Here is a 21,256-nt window from a genome sequence, read left to right as displayed (position 1 = left end):
GAAATATTTCACTTCCATTACTTTCCATTAACTGAAACTGAAACTCCTGGGAATCATTTTCCTTAGGTTTTTAGTGATGTATAAGACTTTGAATGCTGTTTAGGAGAGTTCACAAACAGTTTGTTCATCCTAAGGAAGGTTGTCTTCGAGGCTCCCTCAGTAGCTGAGAGACTGGAGAGAGGCTTTTGAAGTCACCACTACCCATGGTGGTCCAGCATCCTTCACCTCTGCCTCCTTCAGGAGCATCATCTTTTTCTGTTTTGCCCTTCCTGGGAGAAATTTCAACATAGTTTTATGTTGAAATATATATTTTTATATAGTTTATAGTTGCCTGCTGTCTTAGTTTGATATGCAGTTTAAGACTATTTGAATCTTCTTACGTTATTTTTTCTAATACAATGCCTTACTCACTGGAAAACAAACAAACTAAAACATAGTATTAAATCCTGTATTTTGGATACAATGTTTGGTAAGGAAATAGTGTTTTTTTTTCTTCAATAAAATAAACCCAGAATTACTTAGTAAAAGGGGGAGAAGCTTACTAAAGAAATTACCATCTATTTTGCCTTTTTTTTTTTTCTCTTAATACTTTGTCTGCTTTACAGTTAAGTTCTTTAAAGAACTCAAATAATGTTGTCTTAACTGATTTTAACAGTTTTTTTAACCCCAAAGATGTCAACAAAATATGTTGAATATCAGCTAACGATTTTGCTTTGTAAAATATGTGCTGTTTAGTGACGTTCAGACCCAATAACACAGCCCCAAAGTCCTCTAAACCCAGGGATTTCACACATTGTGTGTTTTGCTGTTCCTGCAGTGTAGCGTGCCCTCATGTGGTTAGATGTAATATCTTCATGGAGTGAGTCAGGCATGCTCTGAATTTATTCTGCTGAAGAACTGAGAAAAATAAAGACTAAGAGCTAACTGGGAGCCTGTCTGACACTAAGATTTTAAATACTATTTTTTCTTCTAAAGCTCTCAAATGATTTGTTGCTTGGAGATAAAAAAAAAAAAAAAAAAAAAAAAAAAGAAAAGTGCTAACATTTGGTTCTGATTCAGCAACAGATGCGTGCGTTTTGTTTGTCTTGCCTTTTGAGATTTGGAGGATCCACTTACCAATATTTAGGACAAAGTGGCTTCATTTCTGATTGGTTAATGCTGATTACTTTAAATATGGCAGTGGAAATTTCTTTGTTGATTTTCTCTTGCTTAATACATAATACCAGCAGTCTTTTACTTTTGATACAGTTTGAGTACCGCAAGGCTTAATCTTGTGCTAATAATAAATAGCAAGCCGTATATGCATTTCTCACACAATGCATGCTATGAGTTTGAAAGCTTGATTATTAGTTCAGTATTCAGCTTTGGAAGGAATTGAAGTTAATGAGGTGTTATTTTGGATCTTTTATTTCTCATGATTTACGTAGATTGCTAGCAGCTTGTCTTGAGGGCTTCATAGCCTTAAAGCAACTTGCATATCTTCGTGACTTTTATTGTATTTATGCAAGTAATGTAACAAAGTCTTGCCCTAAAATAAAAACTGGTGAAATTCAAGAAGAATAGGAAAATGCACTTACTTTATTGATGGCATTCAGTATTTTAATTATCAAGGCAAAGAAACGGTGTCGGTATGACATTTGGACTAGTAATAGCTTAGAAGTTAAATTAAAAATATTGAATGCAAGGAATTACTTCATCCTCAGTTACTGCTCGCCTGTTGCTAAGATGATTGCACGCTACTGAAAGCTAATGCTTCTGCCTGCTTTGAGGTCACTGCTGCTTAGTGTGTATTTTCTAATCACTTGGAGCTAACTCACCTGCCTTTCCTGGTTTCAACATATGATGTTACCAAATGAGCGCATGCTGTTGTTTCACAAGGACAATGATAAACAATGAAGATGGTCAAAAGATCATGGGCGAGAGGAGTTGGTATCTCTAGACGTTGCTCCAAGTTCAGTCTATGCTATGTGAAACCCATAAATGTCCTTGGTGTGGAGCTTGGGAGGACTCAGAGGTCTGGAGATGCCAAGTTCTTTCAGGCTCCTGGCATGTAATTCATAAATCCAAATTCTGTGATAATGCTTAGGCTCCCTGCTCAACACACGGAGATGCTTATGGGAGGGACTGACAAAATAGCAAGTGGGAGAAATGTTGAAGGAAGAGGAGCTTTCTGAAATGCCGTCCCTTTCTGGAACTCATGCTTCACTCTGAGCCTGTTAATCTGGTGATTAACAGACAGTGAGTTTGCTTGGAGTTGGTCTAAGTCCTCCTTCAGGGATAAAAAATGTCTCACTCTCATTTCAAACCCAACCATATTAGCTTGGCAGCCTATGTTAGTTACAGGAGTGACTATATTAAATGTAGGAGATTGAGGAATGTTTAAGACGAGGTTTTGGGGCATGCTGCTAGGACTGCTGCTGCTTTTTTACTCTATCACTGTTTAGTGTAAAAGGAAGACAGAGTCTAGAGAGTAGAGACAAAAATAATGTCTTTTTGTTTTAGCCTTTCCTACCTGTATGTAATTGAAAATGAACATGACGAAATGGTATGACCACAATTGCTTAGTGTAACTGAAAAAGCTAAGAAGTACATGGTATAACCAGCACTGCTTGAGTACTTCAGTGTTAAGTAGCTTGAATACTTTATACCAAGTCCGTTTGGGGCATTTGAGCAGGTTTACTATAACTGAAGACTCTGTCTTAAGGAAATGCTTAATGTTTCATAAGATGGATAAATGATGTGATATGTGGTTATAGCTTACATATAGCAATGAGTCGGTAAGAGGTTAAGATTGTCTGATCACTTTTGTGAGATGTGGCAGATTTGGTCAAAAAATACCAGAAGGGTGTATTTCATCCTGCCTTTGGCAGTTGTGCTTGACTTGGAGCCGGCTGTTTCTGGGAGGGAGTTTGGGCAGTCAGAAGATACAAAGGAGCTTCTTAAATTTCACTTTTGGATTTTACATGCATTGTAGGCATTGAGCAGATTTTTGGGGAATCAAAACAATTTTGTTGAAGACTGTTTTCTCGGAGCGATAGTAACCTGGAAGTAATTACAGATTCCTTAATTGGACCAATTAAACGCCTCCTTAAGCATTTCCAGCTTGGCACGAGCTGGAATTGCCGACACTCCTAACAAGACACAAGAAACCTCTATGGAGGAAGAGGATTATTTAGTCCTTAAGACAAGTTCTGCAATCATAGCAGCACAGACAGAGGGGACCTTGTAATGAATGTCAGCGCTTGTCCTTCCTCCTCCAGGGGTTGGTCGTGGTCCCCAAGAAGATCCTAGCTGATGTGTCCACAGCCCAGCATGGCCCCATTAACCAGTGGCACTAACTGGTGCTCTTGTCATCAAGTTTTGTACAAAGGTGGAACGAGCCCCAGCAACTGAACTACATTTTCAGTATCTTTAGGGATTTTCCTGGGGTCACAGCAGAGGCAAGGTGGCTGGGTGGTTTGGGGGAAACACACTGCGGGTTTGCTATGTCTGCTGTATAAAAGATGATGTGTAGGAGGAAAATGTGTGATGTGTTTTTTGTTGTTTTTGCTTCTTTTTGTTAACAGAACAAGTAGAAGGGAATTCCACAGAGAATTAATACTTTGAGAAGAACTTTAAAATACTTACTGAAGAACTTTAAAAGTGCCTTATACAATATTCATTCACATGGACTAGGATATAAGCCTCCTCCCGTAGTGTGAACACTGATAAGAAGAATATAAATGAACAGTGACAGAGTTGCTATCTCTAAATTACATCCTAAAGGTACATCATGTTGACAGAATAGAAATATGCAAATTTGTCCAGGAATTTGTATAAGATGGGGGAAAAGTGAATCAGAGCAGCTAGCTGTCCTCGAGCTAGATTGGCTGAAAATATTCTGGCTCCAGTCAGCATGCCCTGAGTTATCTATGTACTGACATCCATAAGGTAGGTGTGTCACTGGCTTATTTATTTATTTATTTATTTAACATCCTGGCCAAAAATGTATACATTAGAGAGAATTGTCTGCTGATTTGTTGGTTCTTCGATACAGCAGGTGTTTGCAAACATTGAAGGGATCTGGAATGAGAACAGAAAGACTGGATTAAAGCACTGGTGTTTAGTGTGGGTAGTTGCATTAGTCAATGAAAATTCAAATATCTGTTTTTAACAGAAAAAAGAATTTCAGTTTTAAGAATTAGGTGGACAGCTGGTGCTAATTGTGCAGAGATAATTACAAGAGTTAATTATGTAAGCTGTTAGAAAAAACAGTTATGATTTATAGGCTAGGGGCAGTGGCAAATTACTTAAGTTGATCAAGAACTTTGAAGATTATTATTAAAAAAAAAAAAAAAAAAAGGAAAGAGTTATATTGAAGACTGAATCAGCAGGTCATGTGCGTTCCCAAGAGTAATAATGAAAAAAAAAATCACACAGTTTTTCAGGCAGTACTTGAGACTAAGCACAGACAGGAAAAGAAACAAGTTATCTGCTCCCGTTTTTCATGTGAATGGAGCTGTAATTTGAAGGAATTTTTACCACATTTTGTTTCATAAATCTCATGGCTGGATTAGGATTACCTAATGAGCTACTGCTGAGAGCCAGATTTTAAAGATTGCAGTGTGCAGAGCTGGGATTATGTAAAGCCAAAAGTCCCACATGGTTTTTCCCTCGTTCTGGATAGTCAAAGTGAAGGTCACAAGCTCTGCGTTCAGACTGGTTCACAGACTGGTTCAGATTTTGATCTTCCCACAGCCATGGCAGTGCTTTAACCCATAACGCGATCTGTTTCTCTCACAAAGTATTTGAAAGGTTTCTGTTTCATCCTTCTGCCGAAGAAAACCAATTGTGAGAAAAATATAATAAACCCTAAGACAGTTTGGAAAAAATTACATTCTTGTTTTCCGGACAGCTGTGGTGATTTTTCTTCTGGATGAAATCAACTACTTTCAGAAACAGGAGGATTTTAAAAATGGTGCTCAGGGGGATACCATTAGTATAACCACTGAGGACATAAGCCTAGCTTTCCACTTGGATGAGTCTTATCTCTAGAAGCAAAAGGGTCCTTACACTAAAATGTCACGGCTGTCTTTTTGCAGGTCATTGAGTGTTTCCAGCAGATTGGTGATACGGAAGCGTATGAGAAGAGAGGAATGAGAGGAATAACTTGTAGCTGCTCACATGCAAAGAAATGCCTCTGGGAAGAGCGAGTTAATATATACTCGAAAATAGGGGTGGCAGGGGCAAATAGCAGTGTTTTTCTTGTGAGCAATTAGTAATCTTTCCGACAGGCCCTTTTACACTAACTTCACATGTTGCAGACAAACCATTTATGTGAGTTGTTTTAAAATAATTCAGTTGAAAGAGACCTTCGAAGGTCATCTAGTCCTGACCTGACTTGTTTACGTAAGGTACGTTTTTATGGCCATGCTTGATTTAACTTCAGTATTAAAACACGAAAGCAGATGAATGTTGTCCTCCAGCTGGAAAACCCCACCAGCCCTCTGTCAATATTAATATATTTATCTAATTATATATAACTACTTACACTGTATATAATTATATACATATTAATAATTTCAATATTAAGAAATGACAAGGCCTGAGTACCTGGTGGGCAATCAGTGACGATCCCCAAGGAGTAGTATTACAGTGAAAAAATGCCTATCAGTATATTCCCCCAAAGTGTCCAGATTAGTACATTGTGTGATGTGGTTATAGAAAAGCTTCAGTAACTAAACCAATCCAATTCAAGCAGATATAGGGGAAAGAGGTATGTGGGGGGAAAGTATTGCAATTCTTACATTTTCGGCCCATGCGTTTCAGAAATCTGCAGGGAGGACAGTTTAATTCACGCCATCAGGAATGCTCTTCTTTCTATGAGCTGGAGCTGCTGACTGGGATTAATTTGATAAATGTCTGAGCCAGCTCTGGCCCCTTTCACTGCTGGCATTCCTGCCTGCCCGTGACCCCTGCAGCAGGGAAATCTGTGCTAATACAATTTTCTCCTTTTATCAACGACGTCTTCACCTTTCTTTTGTGCTGCTGGAGCTGTGTAAGGAAGACTTAATTCAGGGTGGGACTGAGCTATTAATTAGTGAAGTTCTGTTGTTCCAACAGAGATCTGTGCTAGAACTGCGTGAAGCTTCTTTAATAAAACAGGAGAGCAAGGTTCCCTAGTGTGATCACAAAGCCAGGATCATTATAGGATTGCCAAATGAGCTTATGGTAATTATCAAGTGATATATTTGATAATTGTACTAAATTTTTGTGAGATCTGCATTAATTAGTAACTTCAACTGATACAGACATTCCTTCCTTTGTGCATGCATAGGTGGGGTAAGTTATTTAAAGTAAACCAGTTAGCTTGAAAGCCCTGGCAGAAAAGTGAGCTATGTTCTTGTCTAATTTCTTTCTTTCTTTCTTTCTTTTTTTTTCTTCTCCCCATGAATACAGTTAAAATCTTCCAGGTAGACACTTCTCAAAAACTCAAGCACGGTGTTAATAAGAACAGGTTATTTCTTTTCTTTCTTTTTTATTCTACAACTTCAGTTATAGGCTGATGTATGGCTTTGTTCGAAGGGGAAAGCAGCTAAAGTGTCATGGGTTTTTCTTTCACTGATGGGAGAAATTTTCCTCTCCCAGTGTGTCTGACTTCTCTGAGTGGTACTGCTAATTTTGGCAGAGACTGCTTTCTTAGCAGTTCCGACTGTTAATTTCATGTCATTTCAAATAAGCTGACACCAGGTATCCCAGGTGGGCAAAATTGCCAGATTCTGATTTTATGAGCAGTTTTCTTTCTGTAAGAGCTGTGTGTTGTACAGAACCCAACCTGGCCGTGCAAAGGCTGGAATCCAGAATTCCCCTTTCCGGAGCAGATGTCCTCAGCACATGCTGAAGAACATTTCCTCTCCTTGCTTTGCTGTTGCTCCATGATGATCCATCTTTCTTTGGAGAGAAGAGAGCCCCAGCATTGCAGTTAGTAATACTAACTACTTAGTATTACTAACTGCAATACTTTTATGGGAGGTGAGAGATTTCCTTACGTAAGGAGTTTCCAGAACTTTACCCCGCTTTAGCTCTTTTATCAGGTTATTCTATTAAAGAATATAGAATCTCCTCTGGGATCTTGAATAAAATCTGTTTTATAAAGGAAAATAAAATATTTGTACAAATCATTGTACATTTTTTTTCCCTTATATCCAGCCAGAAGCTCTTGTTTCAACATCTGCCTGTCTTCCTGTACTGGAGGGGTCCAAAGTGGTTGTTCCAGATGCTGTTCAAGGAGTGCTGGGTGGAGGGGGATGATCACTTCTCTCAGTCTGGCTATGTTCCACCTGAGGTGTAGGCAAAAACAGCATAGTGTAAGAGTATCTTAGTCTACTTACTAAGAGTATAGTGTATAGTATTAAGAGTTTATCTTAAGGTGTAAGAGCACAGGTATTTTTGGCTGCCTTTTCTGCCACGGCAGGCTGATGGCAGCTTGCTGCCTATGAAGGTCCATCAGGTTCCTCGAACCAGATTTGTCCCCCAGCCCATCAGTCCCTAAATCAGTCTTACAGCCAGGTGTTCCTCCGGTACTGCTGCATGACCGGGCTTTTGTCTTCGTCGACTTCTGTGTGGTTCCTGTGAGTGGCAGCCTTGCCACGAAGTGCATCAACTGGTCCCCAAGCTGCTGTCATCTGTGACTTGATGCAAGCCAACTTCACTGCTGGCACCGGGTCTTCATCCTTAATAGAGAGCTTAAGTCATCTAGGAATAAATGCAGAGGAGTATCTCTAGCAGTCCTGTAAGTGCGCACCAGTTTTCTCTGAATCAATGCAAAAGGAAGATGACCGTAAATGTTAATTGAATGAGGTGCTCAGCTTTCTAAGCATGGCAGTAGCAATTATAGTAGAGATTTCTGGCTCATAATGGCACAAGACTAGGAAATTTCATCATGTCCTTTGGAAAATATTTATGTTTTGGAAAGAATATATGCACTCTGTGTCTGCTTGTCAATGCTTTCTTCTCTGTATATGTCATTTCATCATCCTGAGCCTTTCTCATATGCTCAAATTTGTATTGGAATGGGATTTCTGGCACTTGCAGATTTTAGATGTTTTGCTATGCTCATAAGTTTTCATTATCTGGTCTTGATATGCTGATTACTTGTTGAGGCTGTACATTAGGAACAGTCCATGTTAGGCTGCATCATTCTGTACATGTTCACTCCTACACCTGCTGTGATTGACGAATTCAGAACTTGGAGGCTTTTCTGCAGGACATGTATTTACATGTATAAATTATTACTTGTGGCAGAGATTTCAATTTTAGGCTTTTGTTACAAGTAGCTGAAAGGTGTGTATGTTAAAATAAATCAGGATATAGTGTGCGTTTTCTATTCTTAAGGAAACTAACCTCTGGTGTTTTCTTCTGGTGCAGTAAATGAGACTGTCTCTGAAATGAAGTATTTTTTTTTTTGATCAAATTAGTTTGGGACCTTGATTCAGCAAAGTAATTAGTTTAATCTATTGAGGTCATTTAAGTGAATGTGCTATTGAGTAATTTTCCAAGCAGATTGAAGTGTTTGGAATAGAGAAGTGAAATTAAACCGGAGTTGGGAGAGTTGATGTGCACAAGGTTGGATACCTGAGTGACTGTGCTGGGGCTGGAATCGATGCAGCCTCTCTGTCTCTCCTGTCCACAGGACATGTTACAGCAAGCGATGTTCAGATGTTGCACTGGTACATGCTGATGATTATAATGTTCTTTTTCTTTGTACTTACTATTAAGAAATGTTTTTTCATTAGCTGACATCAGTCTTTTCTCTGCCTTTGGAGTCTTTTTTTTTTTTTTTTTTTTTTTTTATTTTAGGGAATTTGTTGTCAAGAAAAAACACTTTACGTGTATCTTAAAGCTCCAAACATTCAAGTTGTTGTTATTTATTTATTTATTTATTTACTTATTGCTTTCTTTCTAATAACAATGTGAAAAATCTCTATGTTCCTGCTCTTGTCCTCTTAACCTGGAATCAGAGAGAAAAATAAAACTGGCAGGTCACCAGTAATCTTATTGTTGAGGAGCGGTCTGTCAATGAGAGCAGGAACTGCTCTGTCTCCATTTCCTTTTAATTCTGTTTCAAATACTTAAAAACAAAAAAGCAGGTTTCTAGGATTTCATTTAAGACCTTGAAAATTGCCAGATAGAAGGGGTCTCTGCTGTAGTCCAATTCTTGTACTAATCTCGGTTTGCAGAACTAACCTAAAAATAGCAACGTACTAGGAAAAAACATCCAGAGTAGCAACCAACTTGGTTATAAGGGGCACTCAGTCACTTTCTTTTTGTTATTGTATTCAATAGAAATTAAATTTATGTAAAACTGATCTGAGAGTCAAGTTAGGCTCAAGATTTGTCCTTTGTTTTTTCTGTGAGTGTTGTTACCTGTTACACCAGGTCACCTCTTTGTAAGCAAAATAAAAAATAAAAAATAAAAAAATGCTGGCCTCTGAATGCTGCTATTTAGGTAGTGGGGAGATGAAGTTGCTGTTTCTCTTACATGTTTCGAAATCTTTGCTTAAATTTACAAATCATCGAAGGTGTATTGGCAAACAATATGTTTGTAGCACCATTTGTGAACTTTGCTCTCTTGCTAGCCAGTATCGTGTGTGATTTTCTGGTTATGTTTGAGTCTGTGCTTTTGACATGCCAGAGATTTTTAAATGATTTTTTTTAAATGCTGGGGAAAAAAAAAATAAAACAAAACAAACAATAATAATAATAAACAAAACAAAAACAGAAAACAGCAAAACTTTAAGGAGAGAATTGGGATCAAGGGGAATACACCAGCATTTCTTTTTGAAAAAGCAGACTTACTCTGGTTATGCTGTGTTTTACATGTCCTTTACATGACATGGTAAGAGAAAACTCCATCTTCTGGGGCAGTTGGTGATCTCCTTTGTGCTGGGCTGATCTGGACTCACAGCAGCCTGGTGCATTAAGAAGGGCTTTACACTGCTGCTGCTTCCTCCTCCTCTCCAGAGCCTGTGTGTGTAAACCTGATTTGCAGAGACTGTGCCACAGAAGGAGGTTCTTCACCTTTCAGAAACACCAACAGACACCTGTGTGCCTCTTAGGAATTTTTCTGTGTTTCTGCATATCAGCTAGCGCAGGACAAACTAATTGGTATTGATGAAAATGTGATGAAATACTTTATTATTTTTTCATGTATTTTGGGAAGTTTTGATAAACTTTTCATAATGTTTTACGGTGTTTTGATTGCATTTCTGTGGGTGTCTGTAATTAGATATCTAAGAAAACTATTTAAATCTGACACAAGTATTTGCTGTGAGCACACTTTCTCTGAAAAAGACCACTCAGCTTTTTTCCTCTTCCCAAATAAGTGTTTCTTTATCTTTCTTTTTAAAGGGATATGAGTTATATTTTTGGCCATTCCTGTTCAAAAAGAACACTATTAAGTGTTACTTTGAAAACTCCTTAGACTTATGACAGGTACAGAGAGAAAAAGCTCCTGATGTAAAAGGCAAAATATATCAACATTTATTTCTCATTTCCTGATTTAATTGAACCTATTGTGTGCCCTTACAACCATCCTTTGAGCATCCTGAATAAGGTACGAGGCTTCTAACTGTTGGTGTTTTGGGAATTCAGCAAACCATCTCCCTCATCTGGGATACCAGCACCTGCAGCTCATCTGATTATGTGCAAAAAACTGAATTCAGCGTTTGTCCTTCTGCTTTCTTGGAAAGAAAAAGGAGCAGTAACTGATTCCCAGCCAGCTCCCATTAAGCAAAACACACATAATTAAAACTGATGTATGTTCAACCAATTACTATTTTTCATTCTGCTTTGCGCATTATGTGCTTATCTATTCACAAGATGGATTTTTGCAGGGCTTCTCCCATACTTAGCAGTTTTAGGAGGAAAGCCTCTCTTGTTGCACGACACAGTTTGTGTGAATTAAATCAAGATGTTTACTTTGCTATGTAAGTACATTTTATTTGAAATTGCCTGTTGAGAGTTGTTATGCTCTGAGGGCTATGTGTAAATGGCTTGTTGCTTCTACTGAGAACATTGTTGGGCTAGTAAATCCAGCATGTTGAACCATTTTATTAAAGCATACATGTACATATATCTAAAATACATATTCTATGTGTACCATCAAAATGTTTTGGAGATCATGGTGGTAAAATATTTATTCAGGATTTATTTCACTTAACTGAGAAATCTTATACCTATTTGATTGTTCTCACCCTGGTTTTCTGTGTTTCCCTCCTGTTTTATGAGACAATATCTATTTCTAGGAACAAACTTGTTGTATTCTACGACAGTTGTAGTCCCCATTCCTGTTCGTTGACTGCAGCAGTTCAGTACTTCTAGATGCTCTTACAAGAGATGTGTAACTCTTTTGTAGGTAAGGTTAGATGAGAAGAAATTTGGTAGTCGAATCATTCATAGAAGGAGCAGACTTGCAGATAGCACAATCCTGTCACATCGATTTTTATTATTTTTAATGGAAAACTATGTTTTTAGGGTACCAAAAGAGGTCTGTAATCTGACTGATCCTGTGTCTTCACAGGACTTCAGCAGTTAGTCTGCCAGTTACAAATTATTTGTGTTGGTGCTATTTGAAGAAGTTGATTCTTTTTCTAAAGCTATTGATATAGTGTCTACCTGAGAGAGTTCTACAAAATACTCTGATTTGACTTCATTTATTGACCAATTTATCTTTACTTGAGATCTTTTTCTTCCCTTTATCTGTTTATTGCCACTGGTATGTATTGCCACTGTTCTGGCAATATACCTCTAGTTTGCTCATTAAGTTCAAACAATTAAGATCAAGTTCCAATGTTGTTCTCTTCCTTTTCAGATCACTTCTATGAATTTCAGTAGGTGCTCAATAGTTTTGTTGCCTGTTGCATCTGAAAGGTTGTCTTAGTACTCCCCGTGATGTACTGGATAAATCCATTCTTTTGGATAAACCTGAGTTATATTACAGAATTATCCTAGTGTCTTCATAAAGTCCTAAAATTATTAAATAGATAATGATAAACTGTGAAAGGATATTCAAGAACTTTTATTGAATAATAATTTAATGGGAAAAATAATAAAAAAGAATTTATTTCTAAATATAAGTAGTGGAATAAAACAGATAACGGTAGAATACTATCCTGCTGTACCCAGGCATTTTTTCCCTGTACCTCTCTGTGTATGGTGTTTTCAAGCCTTGACAGCCTTTTCTATTTTATTTTTATTAAGCTTCCTTAGTCTCCCTGTTTTCAGATGTGGTTGAAAAGGCACAAAGAGTGTGATGAAAGGCTCTTTGGTCACAACTGTAACACATTGTCGTGCTTCTTGTAATAGGAACGGGATAGCAGTGAGGTTTTTTTACGTCCTTTTAGGATCTTTCTTGCTTTGTATTGTCTGTCTATTGCAAAGACTTTTTTATTATTATTATTTTTCTTACAGTAGATTTTTAGGTTAGCACACAGATATGCAACTTAAATAGACTGCCCTGGGTTGTATTCTGGCTAGGGTGAATTGGATCACCGATTGTTATGGATCCATTGCTTGTTTTCATGTATTTAACACCTGATGATATCTGATATTTGGGCTTTACAGAAAAACATCCTGCTAGAGCTGGAGCGATGTTAAATTTTTGTGGTCCATCCACCAAAAAGCTGTGATGTATGTGCTGTATTGTATATGCTGTGCTGTATTGTTAAGCTATGTGGTTCGGGTTTCTGATCTGACAGCTGAATAAGGAATTCTTGTAGGAGATTCTAAAAATATGAAAGCAGATTTCCTTTCTTTTTAAGCACTGGGGAGAAAGTATGATCATTTTACTGTCCACTGTTGTCCTACACTAATGTGTTCTAAATATACTTAAGCACTATTACACAGGATAGTTTTAACCTGTATAATCTTTGCAGCAGGAGCTACTCATTCCTTAATGTCTAGAAAACAGCCACAATGGTTTTGTCACTGCTTGAACGTAAGTGGTGGTACTTATCTCTAGAGGAGATTGCTTTTCAAATAGTTACTGACCTGTATGTTTGTTGGGTTTTCATTTTAATGGCTTATTCACTTTTTAAAATGAAGACCAGTGACAAAAGTTTCTCTTCTTTCTCTCTTTCACTGCTTGCCTGCTGATTTGCTTAGACCAGACTAAATACAAGCTAAAAGTAAAAACCTTTTTTTGGGGTGCATGTTGCTATGCTTCAGGCTTTGAACTTTAGATTTTATATATTCAATACATGTGACCATTGCATCATTTCAACAGAAAATACTGAGAATATTGAATTAGATGACTATCTATTTTGTTCTTAAGAGCAGAAGAATTGTTCAGACTTATAGAAACTTCTTTTCTCTTTCCCAAAGGTAACAACGCTTGTTAACACAAGCAATAAGGGACCGTCTGGCAAGAAGAAAGGGCGCTCTAAGAAGGCTCATGTGTTGGCTGCCTCGGTAGAGCAGGCTACTCAGAACTTTTTAGAAAAAGGAGATCAAATCGCCAAAGAGAGCCAGGATCTGAAGGAGGAACTGGTTGCTGCTGTAGAGGATGTACGCAAACAAGGTATGTGGAACAAACTACTCAAGGGTGTAACTGACATGGTTGAGTCTCTTCAAGATTTCTTCCAAAACAAGTCTATCAGCTTCTCTGATAGTGTAGCGTAAGACAAACCACTCTTATACTACACTATATGTATAATATATATATATAACATACAGATATTAATATACCTCTACCATTGTCACTGGCAATGAGTAATAAGACTGTTTTAACTTTGTAAAGCAGTATGTAGTTTTTTCCTTTTCCTTGTTCTACCACCAAGTAGTAAACTCAAATATTATTTACCAACCATGCTACCCAATGCTAAAGCTTATTGTTTCATTTTGGACTTGTTTTTTATTCTGCTGTGTAACAAAATGATATAATTTGTCACTTAGCTAAACTTTGAGCAGTAGTTCAAAGTCTGTGAATGCAAATGTAGGATTAGTACTACGGTACATACTTTTCTGAACAATCTAATTGTGGTTTCAAGCATGTGTTGAAAGACATGCAAAGGTTGTCATGCTCTGAAAATATGCAGATAATACTAATATTAAAAACATTTTGGTGAGTATTGGTGATAATAAGATAAATGTTAACAGGTTTTCAACCTGTGTAGGTAAAATTGCAAGTTTTAAGATAAGCAGCCTTACAGAAAATTGTTTGGTTGGGCATTGGAGTCAGCCATTGGATAATAAGTACTGGCAGAACTAATGCTGGCTTTGCAAAATGTAATTTTTGAATAAATTGATATTATAAGAAAACTGCTTTGAATAAGGCTCTGAAACTTCACAAATATCATGGATATCCATGGTTCTGTGGGTATCATCTGACAGTTTTTCTTCAAAAGGTTAAACATATGTCAGATGGTTTCAGATTTACATGTGTAGTAGGGGAAAAATATATCTTCAGTACATGCCCATAAGAAAAACTTACCCTTTTATTGACATTTATTGTAATTATCTTTGTTGCAACAGACTTAAGTACCTTTTGGTATTTTCCATTGTAAAACCTATAATCTAAAGATACCATCTGCCCATACCATCATTCCTAGGCTTTAGAACAAGACTGGCAGATTTCCAACTGAGATTTAGAAAAAGAGTCTCAAGTATAAAGTACTTACTGATTTTCAGTGAGGCCCCCAGCACTCATTTGATGTTTTTTTTCAGTTCTTAAAAATTGGACTCAAGTGATCATATGAGCGGGCAGGGTTACAGTCCTGTATACATAAATGTTGACCTGTGAATGTTCCAGTGTATTCTATCCTGAGGCTGTCTTCCACTATACATATAGTTGATTTCACAGTTTTCCTGTTTCTATGTGTTTGTTTTTTTTTTTTTTTATTCAATCGCCAGTACATCATAATAAGTCCAGTATTTGCTGTACTCTCATATGTAGAACATTATGCCAGTTTTCTGTTTTTGTTCGTTTCTTTTTGTTTTCTTTTAGAATTTTGAAGCTGATGCTTGGTGGTTCTGCCATGAAGTTTCATACGTCAGCTACTTCAGTTTCCTATTGCTTACATTATTTAGTTTGTCCTATGTCACATTCTAGATGAGCATCTTCAGTGCTCCTTCTGAATTTGTAGCTGTCTTCCTTTGGGGCTGTGATGCTGACTCAGTTTTGCTAGCTTCTCTCGAGGAGCTTTCTACTGTCTCAGAGTCATCAGCCCTGATCCATCAGTCATGCTCTCTGATCCAGGCGTATGCACCACATTCATTAGCACTGTGTCTGAGCTCCTTATTTAGCTTTCTTTGTCATTAGATCGTTATAGTAGTTAACAATGATTTCTTTGCACGTTAATGCTTTGTAAAGCTAGAGGCATTTAAGAAGAATGCTGTGGAGAGTTTTGGTTTTCTTCCTGAAAATGGATTTCTGACTTTTAAATTGCTAATGAGCCTTTTATTTTTTTTAAAATCCACCCCCCTTTTTTGTTTTGTTTTGGTATTTATTTATATATTTATTTATTTTAAAGTGCTGGCAGTAGAGAGACGAATAGAAAGCTTAAGCAGTATTGTGCAGAATGATACAGACGTCTTTTGTCAACAGCCTAGAAAAATGTATGTCAGAAAAGTGGAGCAGCTTTTTTGGGTTTGTACAACACGAGTCCATAATTAAGAGAGCAGGAGATGCGAAACGTCAATATTAGCACACGAGCCACATAAACTAGACCAGCCTTGGTGCAATGTGGAACGATATGTTTAGCTCAGTGGCATACAGAGCTGGATTAATAAACCGGGGCTGTGTTTTGCCAGACTATTGCTTGTTGATTTTCTGGCAAAATTCCAGCTTGGATAATTACACCATCAACCTAAAAATGTCTTCTGCAGTTACAGCTGGCTCTGGTTTTCCTCATTTCCTGTCTTAAATTGCTTTATACTGTTTTGTGCTACTATATACAGTTGTAATTCATCCTGGACAGACTTGCTTTCGATTGATAGGTGTAGAGTAACAAGTGAACAAGTGTACTCTATCATTTGTGAAATACTTCGGAAGGAATGTGGATGAAAATAATATATAGCTTTAAGAATATATAGCTTTAAGAAAGAATATATAGCTTAAGACTCTTGGAATCTGAAAGGATAAATTATATTTGGATAGCTGTAGAAAATTCTGACGATCAACAGTTTTGATTTACAAAGCTAAGTTGTAAAAAAAAATAAAATACAATCAACATATTTTTAATGTTTTTCTTACTGCATTTCACACAGCTTTATGAAAAATATTTTATGTATAAAACTCATAAGTGTGTAGGTATATGTGTGTGTATATCCCATAATAATTCTAATATATGTCCAGTTTGGTCCCGTAGGTCTTAAGAAAGCCAAAATAGTGAAAATAAGCTTCAGTTCAAAGCCATATAAGTGAAATTATCCAGTTGCTGTACAACTGAATAATTTGTGGCATAGCTGTTTATTCACATGTTGTCAGATCTGTGTAAAATATCACTGAGATGGGGAGCAAACGAAGCATGATGTTTGTCATTTGTGTCTTTGTTCATTAGAGGTGAGGGAAAGCAGACAGTCTTCTGCTTACTGAAATTTTGGGAGGAGTGAGATTTTATATATATATATTTTTTGATTCTAATAACCCTAGGCCCTGAAACTGTAAAGCTTGAGAAATGCAGAGGATCAAAGAGGAACTCATAAAAAACAAGAAATGCAGTCTGGGGAGAGGACAAGATGGGCATGTTTCCCTGGCGTAGGTGTTACGCCTTTATTGATCATTGCAATTGATCCTTTACTGATCATTACAGAGGAAGTATGTTCCCTGTGGAGGAGACATTCAGGCTCTGATTCACATGAAAGAATTGTTGATCTGTTGGGCTCAGATCAAATAAATTTATTAAGAAGCAGTTTAGGGTGACAAAGACAAGACAAGGAAATAGATAATGTATATTTATTGTATCTATTAAATGACTTAGGAAACATATGTCCTTGGAAAATTAATGCTTTTAGTATAATTTACCTAGAAATTTTCTGGCAAATAACTGAAAACTTAATTAGAAGCATGATTAGGTCCAGCAGCAGGTTGTTGTGTGTTTAAAATTCGGCTTTTCAAGGAGCGTAGATGCAACTTTGCACCATAATCTGAAATTTATACTTCAATCAAGGAACAGGAGATAGCAGCTGACATTTTTCATGTTTGAAGATAACATAAACTTGAGGTAGAATTAATTTTCTGCTCATTGAGATTTATGCACGTTGCATAAAGAGAATACGATCCATGTGCTGTTATGAGCGTCAGTAACTTGAAAGTATATATCAACAACTGACACAAAATGACTAATATTCTTAGCAACATTTTTCTTGGTGATGGAACATGCTAAAAAGTATGTTTTTGATGCCCTTCTTAAATTCACATACACAATGCCATCTTTTTTATAACAATATATAATACTATTTTAGCTCATATGCCTCTTTTGATTTCAAAGACAACAGTATGGCATAGACAGATTATGCTTTTTTAAATCCTTTCTGCCCCTTCTTCCCCAAGTTGCATTCCATTCTCACACTGAAGTCATTCCTAGTAAGCTTTTTTTTTTTTTTTTTTTTTTTTAAAATTTACATTCAAATCCAGGGCGTGAACATTCTCATAGCACGTTAAACTGATGGCTTGGATTTACTTGCTCAGGAGAGTCAGCTGCAGCAGGCTTTCCAAGAGCCCTCACACAACCTACTTTTTCTGCTGTCCTGATTTTTACTTATTTTTTTAATAGATGTTCCCATTAGTACCTAAAAACTTTCCTGGAACATCTTGGTTGTAGCGGTTAAATTTAAAATATTACAAACCTTGGTTGAATGAATTGAACTTTGGTTCACTTAGTCAATGAGAATTCAACAAATGGATGTAGTCTTGCTCTCTCTTTGTGCGTTCTCCAGCATTTTTCCAAATTTATAAATATAAATAAATAATGAAATCATGGAAGTAGAATTACGTCCTAAAGGCGTTTCTGTAGAAGCCATTGGGTATCACAATATAACCACCATCTGACGTGAAAAAGGAGGAAATCATTTTTATAGAAAAAACAAATGAGGAAATATCGTCTCATTTCTGCGTTTGTTTTCAACTGTGAATCCCAGGGACAGCATTCAGAATGAAGGGTTGATGTGTGCTTGTATTTAAAACTTTCTATTACTCTAATATCTAAGCATGGGTTGCTTGAGGGCTTTTTTGGCATTTCTCTGAGTCTTTCTGACTGATCATTATTCCCAAAGTCCGAGCTGAATGGAAGAACTGTTGGATATTTGGTTTGAATCTGATGAATATGAAGGAAGAGCTGATACTAATATTTTATCACTTAGAATTTGTCTAAGTAACCTAAACTATTGCTTCCTACCTGGATTAGGGGCTATTATTTAAAAAATAATAATAATGAAAGGTTATCTTGCCTTTTCACTTAAAACTGTGTTCTTCTTATGTTTATTTGTAATCCTCTTCAGTGAAATACATAACTATTTTTTTCTGCTTACAGAAGTTAGTGACCACTATTTCTAGAGAGAGAAAAAGTCTGTGTGTACGTTCGTGTGTGTGTAGAAAGAAATAATTGAAGAGCAGTAATTTATTTTAGTCAAATTAATAATAATTTCTGAAAGATGAAGTTGGACTTGTGGTCAGTCCTTCTTTATGGGAGAATGAATTTTGGTCTACGCTTTTGAAAGAACCTGTGTGTATAATAAGCATATTCTGTATTTTGCCAATAGTGTCTATGATGAGGTACTCTATAACTTGTTTTTTGCCCGTCTCTCTGATGGCTCCCATTTGTGCAACAGGAAGCTTTGAGCATGGAGATCTGAAGCTGTGTATTCAACAAGTCATTGAAGCTGTAGCCTGAAAACTCTATCTTCTTATTCAAAAATATTCATAATCTATTTTGAATTGCTTGTTACATTTAGAAGTGAATCCAATGGTTATTCATGTTTGCAGTGCTCATCCTAGGAAATATAGCATGCTAAATGTCGTTCTATGCAAATTCTCTAATGCTAGCTCTTTCAGTCTGTTTTCAAATCCATTAATTATTTCATCTCTCAGAGAATTTACCTTTTGAAAGACATTAATGTTCCCTTTGCAAAATGATTTAAAGCACTTGTGATGAATGAGCAGACACTGTATAGAATCTCAAAGAGTTGTTATATGCATAAATAGTGCCAGGGGTTGCTGAATCCAGTGGAGAGGCAGCTGCAGCTCCATGGCCCCAGCTCCAAGCAGCAGTAGGGCTGAGCATAAATTCACAGGAGGCACACGTGTACAACTCACATATACCACAAGGCATAGCTAGAGAAGTACACTGACCAGTAATTTGCTTGCACATGACCTTCTGTCCTCTTACTCCTTCATTTTCCCTTGCTTGTTCCTTCCCGTGCCATCTTGATCACCAATGATTTCTCCCCTAAGCATCCCATAAGAAGCCTTGTGCAGTCCCAAGATACACATTCTGTAATTGGTCCCGGACCCCTGGGTAGTAAAGCAAAAAATAAGGAAGCGTTCAATGCATACAGGTTATTTTTGGTATACATCCCAAATAGCTCAAGCTGTTGGGGAGGTCTTGAACTGATGAAGGTACTTTTAAATTTTCCTGTAAAATGTTTCCAGTTAAAGCCAGCTGAGGACTAAGTGCCTGCACTTATTCTCTGCATCATTTTCAAAAGATGTGATTCTGTTACAGCCCTGGTTAGACTTTTTCTAGTATTCATTGCACTTTTCAATGTTTTGTTCTAGATCATGATTGTTCAAGTATATGAAAGTGACTTCAAGAAATGTTTAGTATAAAGGGTGGTTGGCACTTGATATCTTGTCCAAATATCACAGATTTTTGACACAGATTTCACAAAAAAACACAGTGATATGTTTTAAAAGTAATAAAAATTAATGCTGGGTGATTTTGCCTTTTCAATACTACATTTAGCTACAATGTCTTTTTTGAAGATTATATTACTGTTGTAGCTTTGTAACAAGGGAAGCATGAAATTGCTTTAGAATGTCAGCTTCTGACAGTTGTCAAAATTTAAATTTTACTCCCAATTGCAAGTGATAAAAATACTGTACTTCCAGAAATAATTTAATTGAATTGTAAAATCAGATTCTGAAGACACCGCTTGTTTCTTTAGAAGCAATCCTTCTATTAAGAAGGATTGTAATTGAGAAAGAATTGTAGAAATACACTGTAATTAAAAAAAAAAAAAAAAAAAAAATCGAAGGATTTTAACTAAGGCATATTTTTCAGTATATATTTTGTTCCACCACTGATCAGAGTGTACTACTACAGTGCAAGAAATTTCTGAATTTAGGTCAAATTTTAAAAATAGTTAAATAGTGTTTTTTAATTTGTTTTAAAGTAGGGTCTTACAAATTGGAAAAGGTGCCATAGGCAGTTATCTTGCTCTGTTCTGTCTTCCAGCAATAATTTCAAAACTAGGAAGTTTCAGCCCACAGTCAATAATCCCCAGCAGTATTAAATGTGAAGTATTTTCAATTAAGTTTTGAGATAACCATGAACAATGGGTCTGCAGGCAGATTTGACTGGCATGCATGAAATCTGTATTTAAGCCTCTGTATTAATTCAGTACAGAGATTTGAATTGAAGTCTCTGAGTCCTCAGAACAGTGCCATTACCATAAAGCTGTAGAGCACCATGGGACCAGCCTCTCAGCCCCTCTATTTGAAGTTGTTCTAATTTATGGTTCTGTGAAATATCGTCTGGATCGCAGCTGAGTGCCTGAAATCACTATTGATTCATTGGACAGAAATTCTGAACTGATTTTTTTTTTCATGTTTGGTTGAACAAAAGATGTTTGATTTGTGCTTTGAACTGAAAAATTGGTTGTTTTGCAGCCTCAGATTCCAAGTACTTGGAAGGAGAACCTTTCGTAGCCTGGCAATGGAGTGACCTCTGATGACTGTGTGTAGGTGCCCTCTTCGACTTTCATCACCAATGATGGAAGTTTTCAACAGATCAAAAGCAATACAAGTTTCTCCAGCTGCCTAATGAAGCAATGGATAGTGTTAGGAAAACTGAGGGGGTGATCCAGAGATGTTGTCTTGGAGACCCTGGAGGTCTTCAAGAAACATGTAGATGTACAACTTGGTAGTGTGGTTTAGTGGACTTCAATACTAGGTTAAAGGTTTGACTAGATGATCTTAGAGGTCTTTTCCAACCTGAATGACCCCATTATTCTATGTTTCATTCTGTGTTCTTTATTTTTGAATGCATTTTCTATGACC

At 36.8% G+C, this 21,256-nt stretch overlaps 1 protein-coding gene across 3 annotated transcripts in view; it reads left to right on the top strand.

The window, feature by feature from the left end:
* CTNNA2 (catenin alpha 2) overlaps positions 1-21,256 on the top strand; it is a gene marked incomplete at both ends in the record, with an annotated part of 418,840 nt that overhangs the window by 29,624 nt on the left and 367,960 nt on the right. For all 3 annotated transcript variants that reach the window (XM_084286116.1, XM_084286115.1, XM_084286114.1), the window contains one exon: positions 13,363-13,558. In XM_084286116.1, the coding sequence (XP_084142242.1) occupies positions 13,363-13,558 (196 nt within the window). The remainder of the gene's footprint in view (positions 1-13,362; positions 13,559-21,256) is intronic.

The sequence above is a fragment of the Netta rufina genome, assembly GCF_964035555.1.
Source record: "Netta rufina genome assembly, chromosome: 4".
NCBI classification, from domain to species: Eukaryota; Metazoa; Chordata; class Aves; order Anseriformes; family Anatidae; genus Netta; species Netta rufina.
The sequence above is the reverse complement of the archived record's forward strand: the minus strand, read 5'-3'. Positions and strand labels throughout refer to the sequence as shown.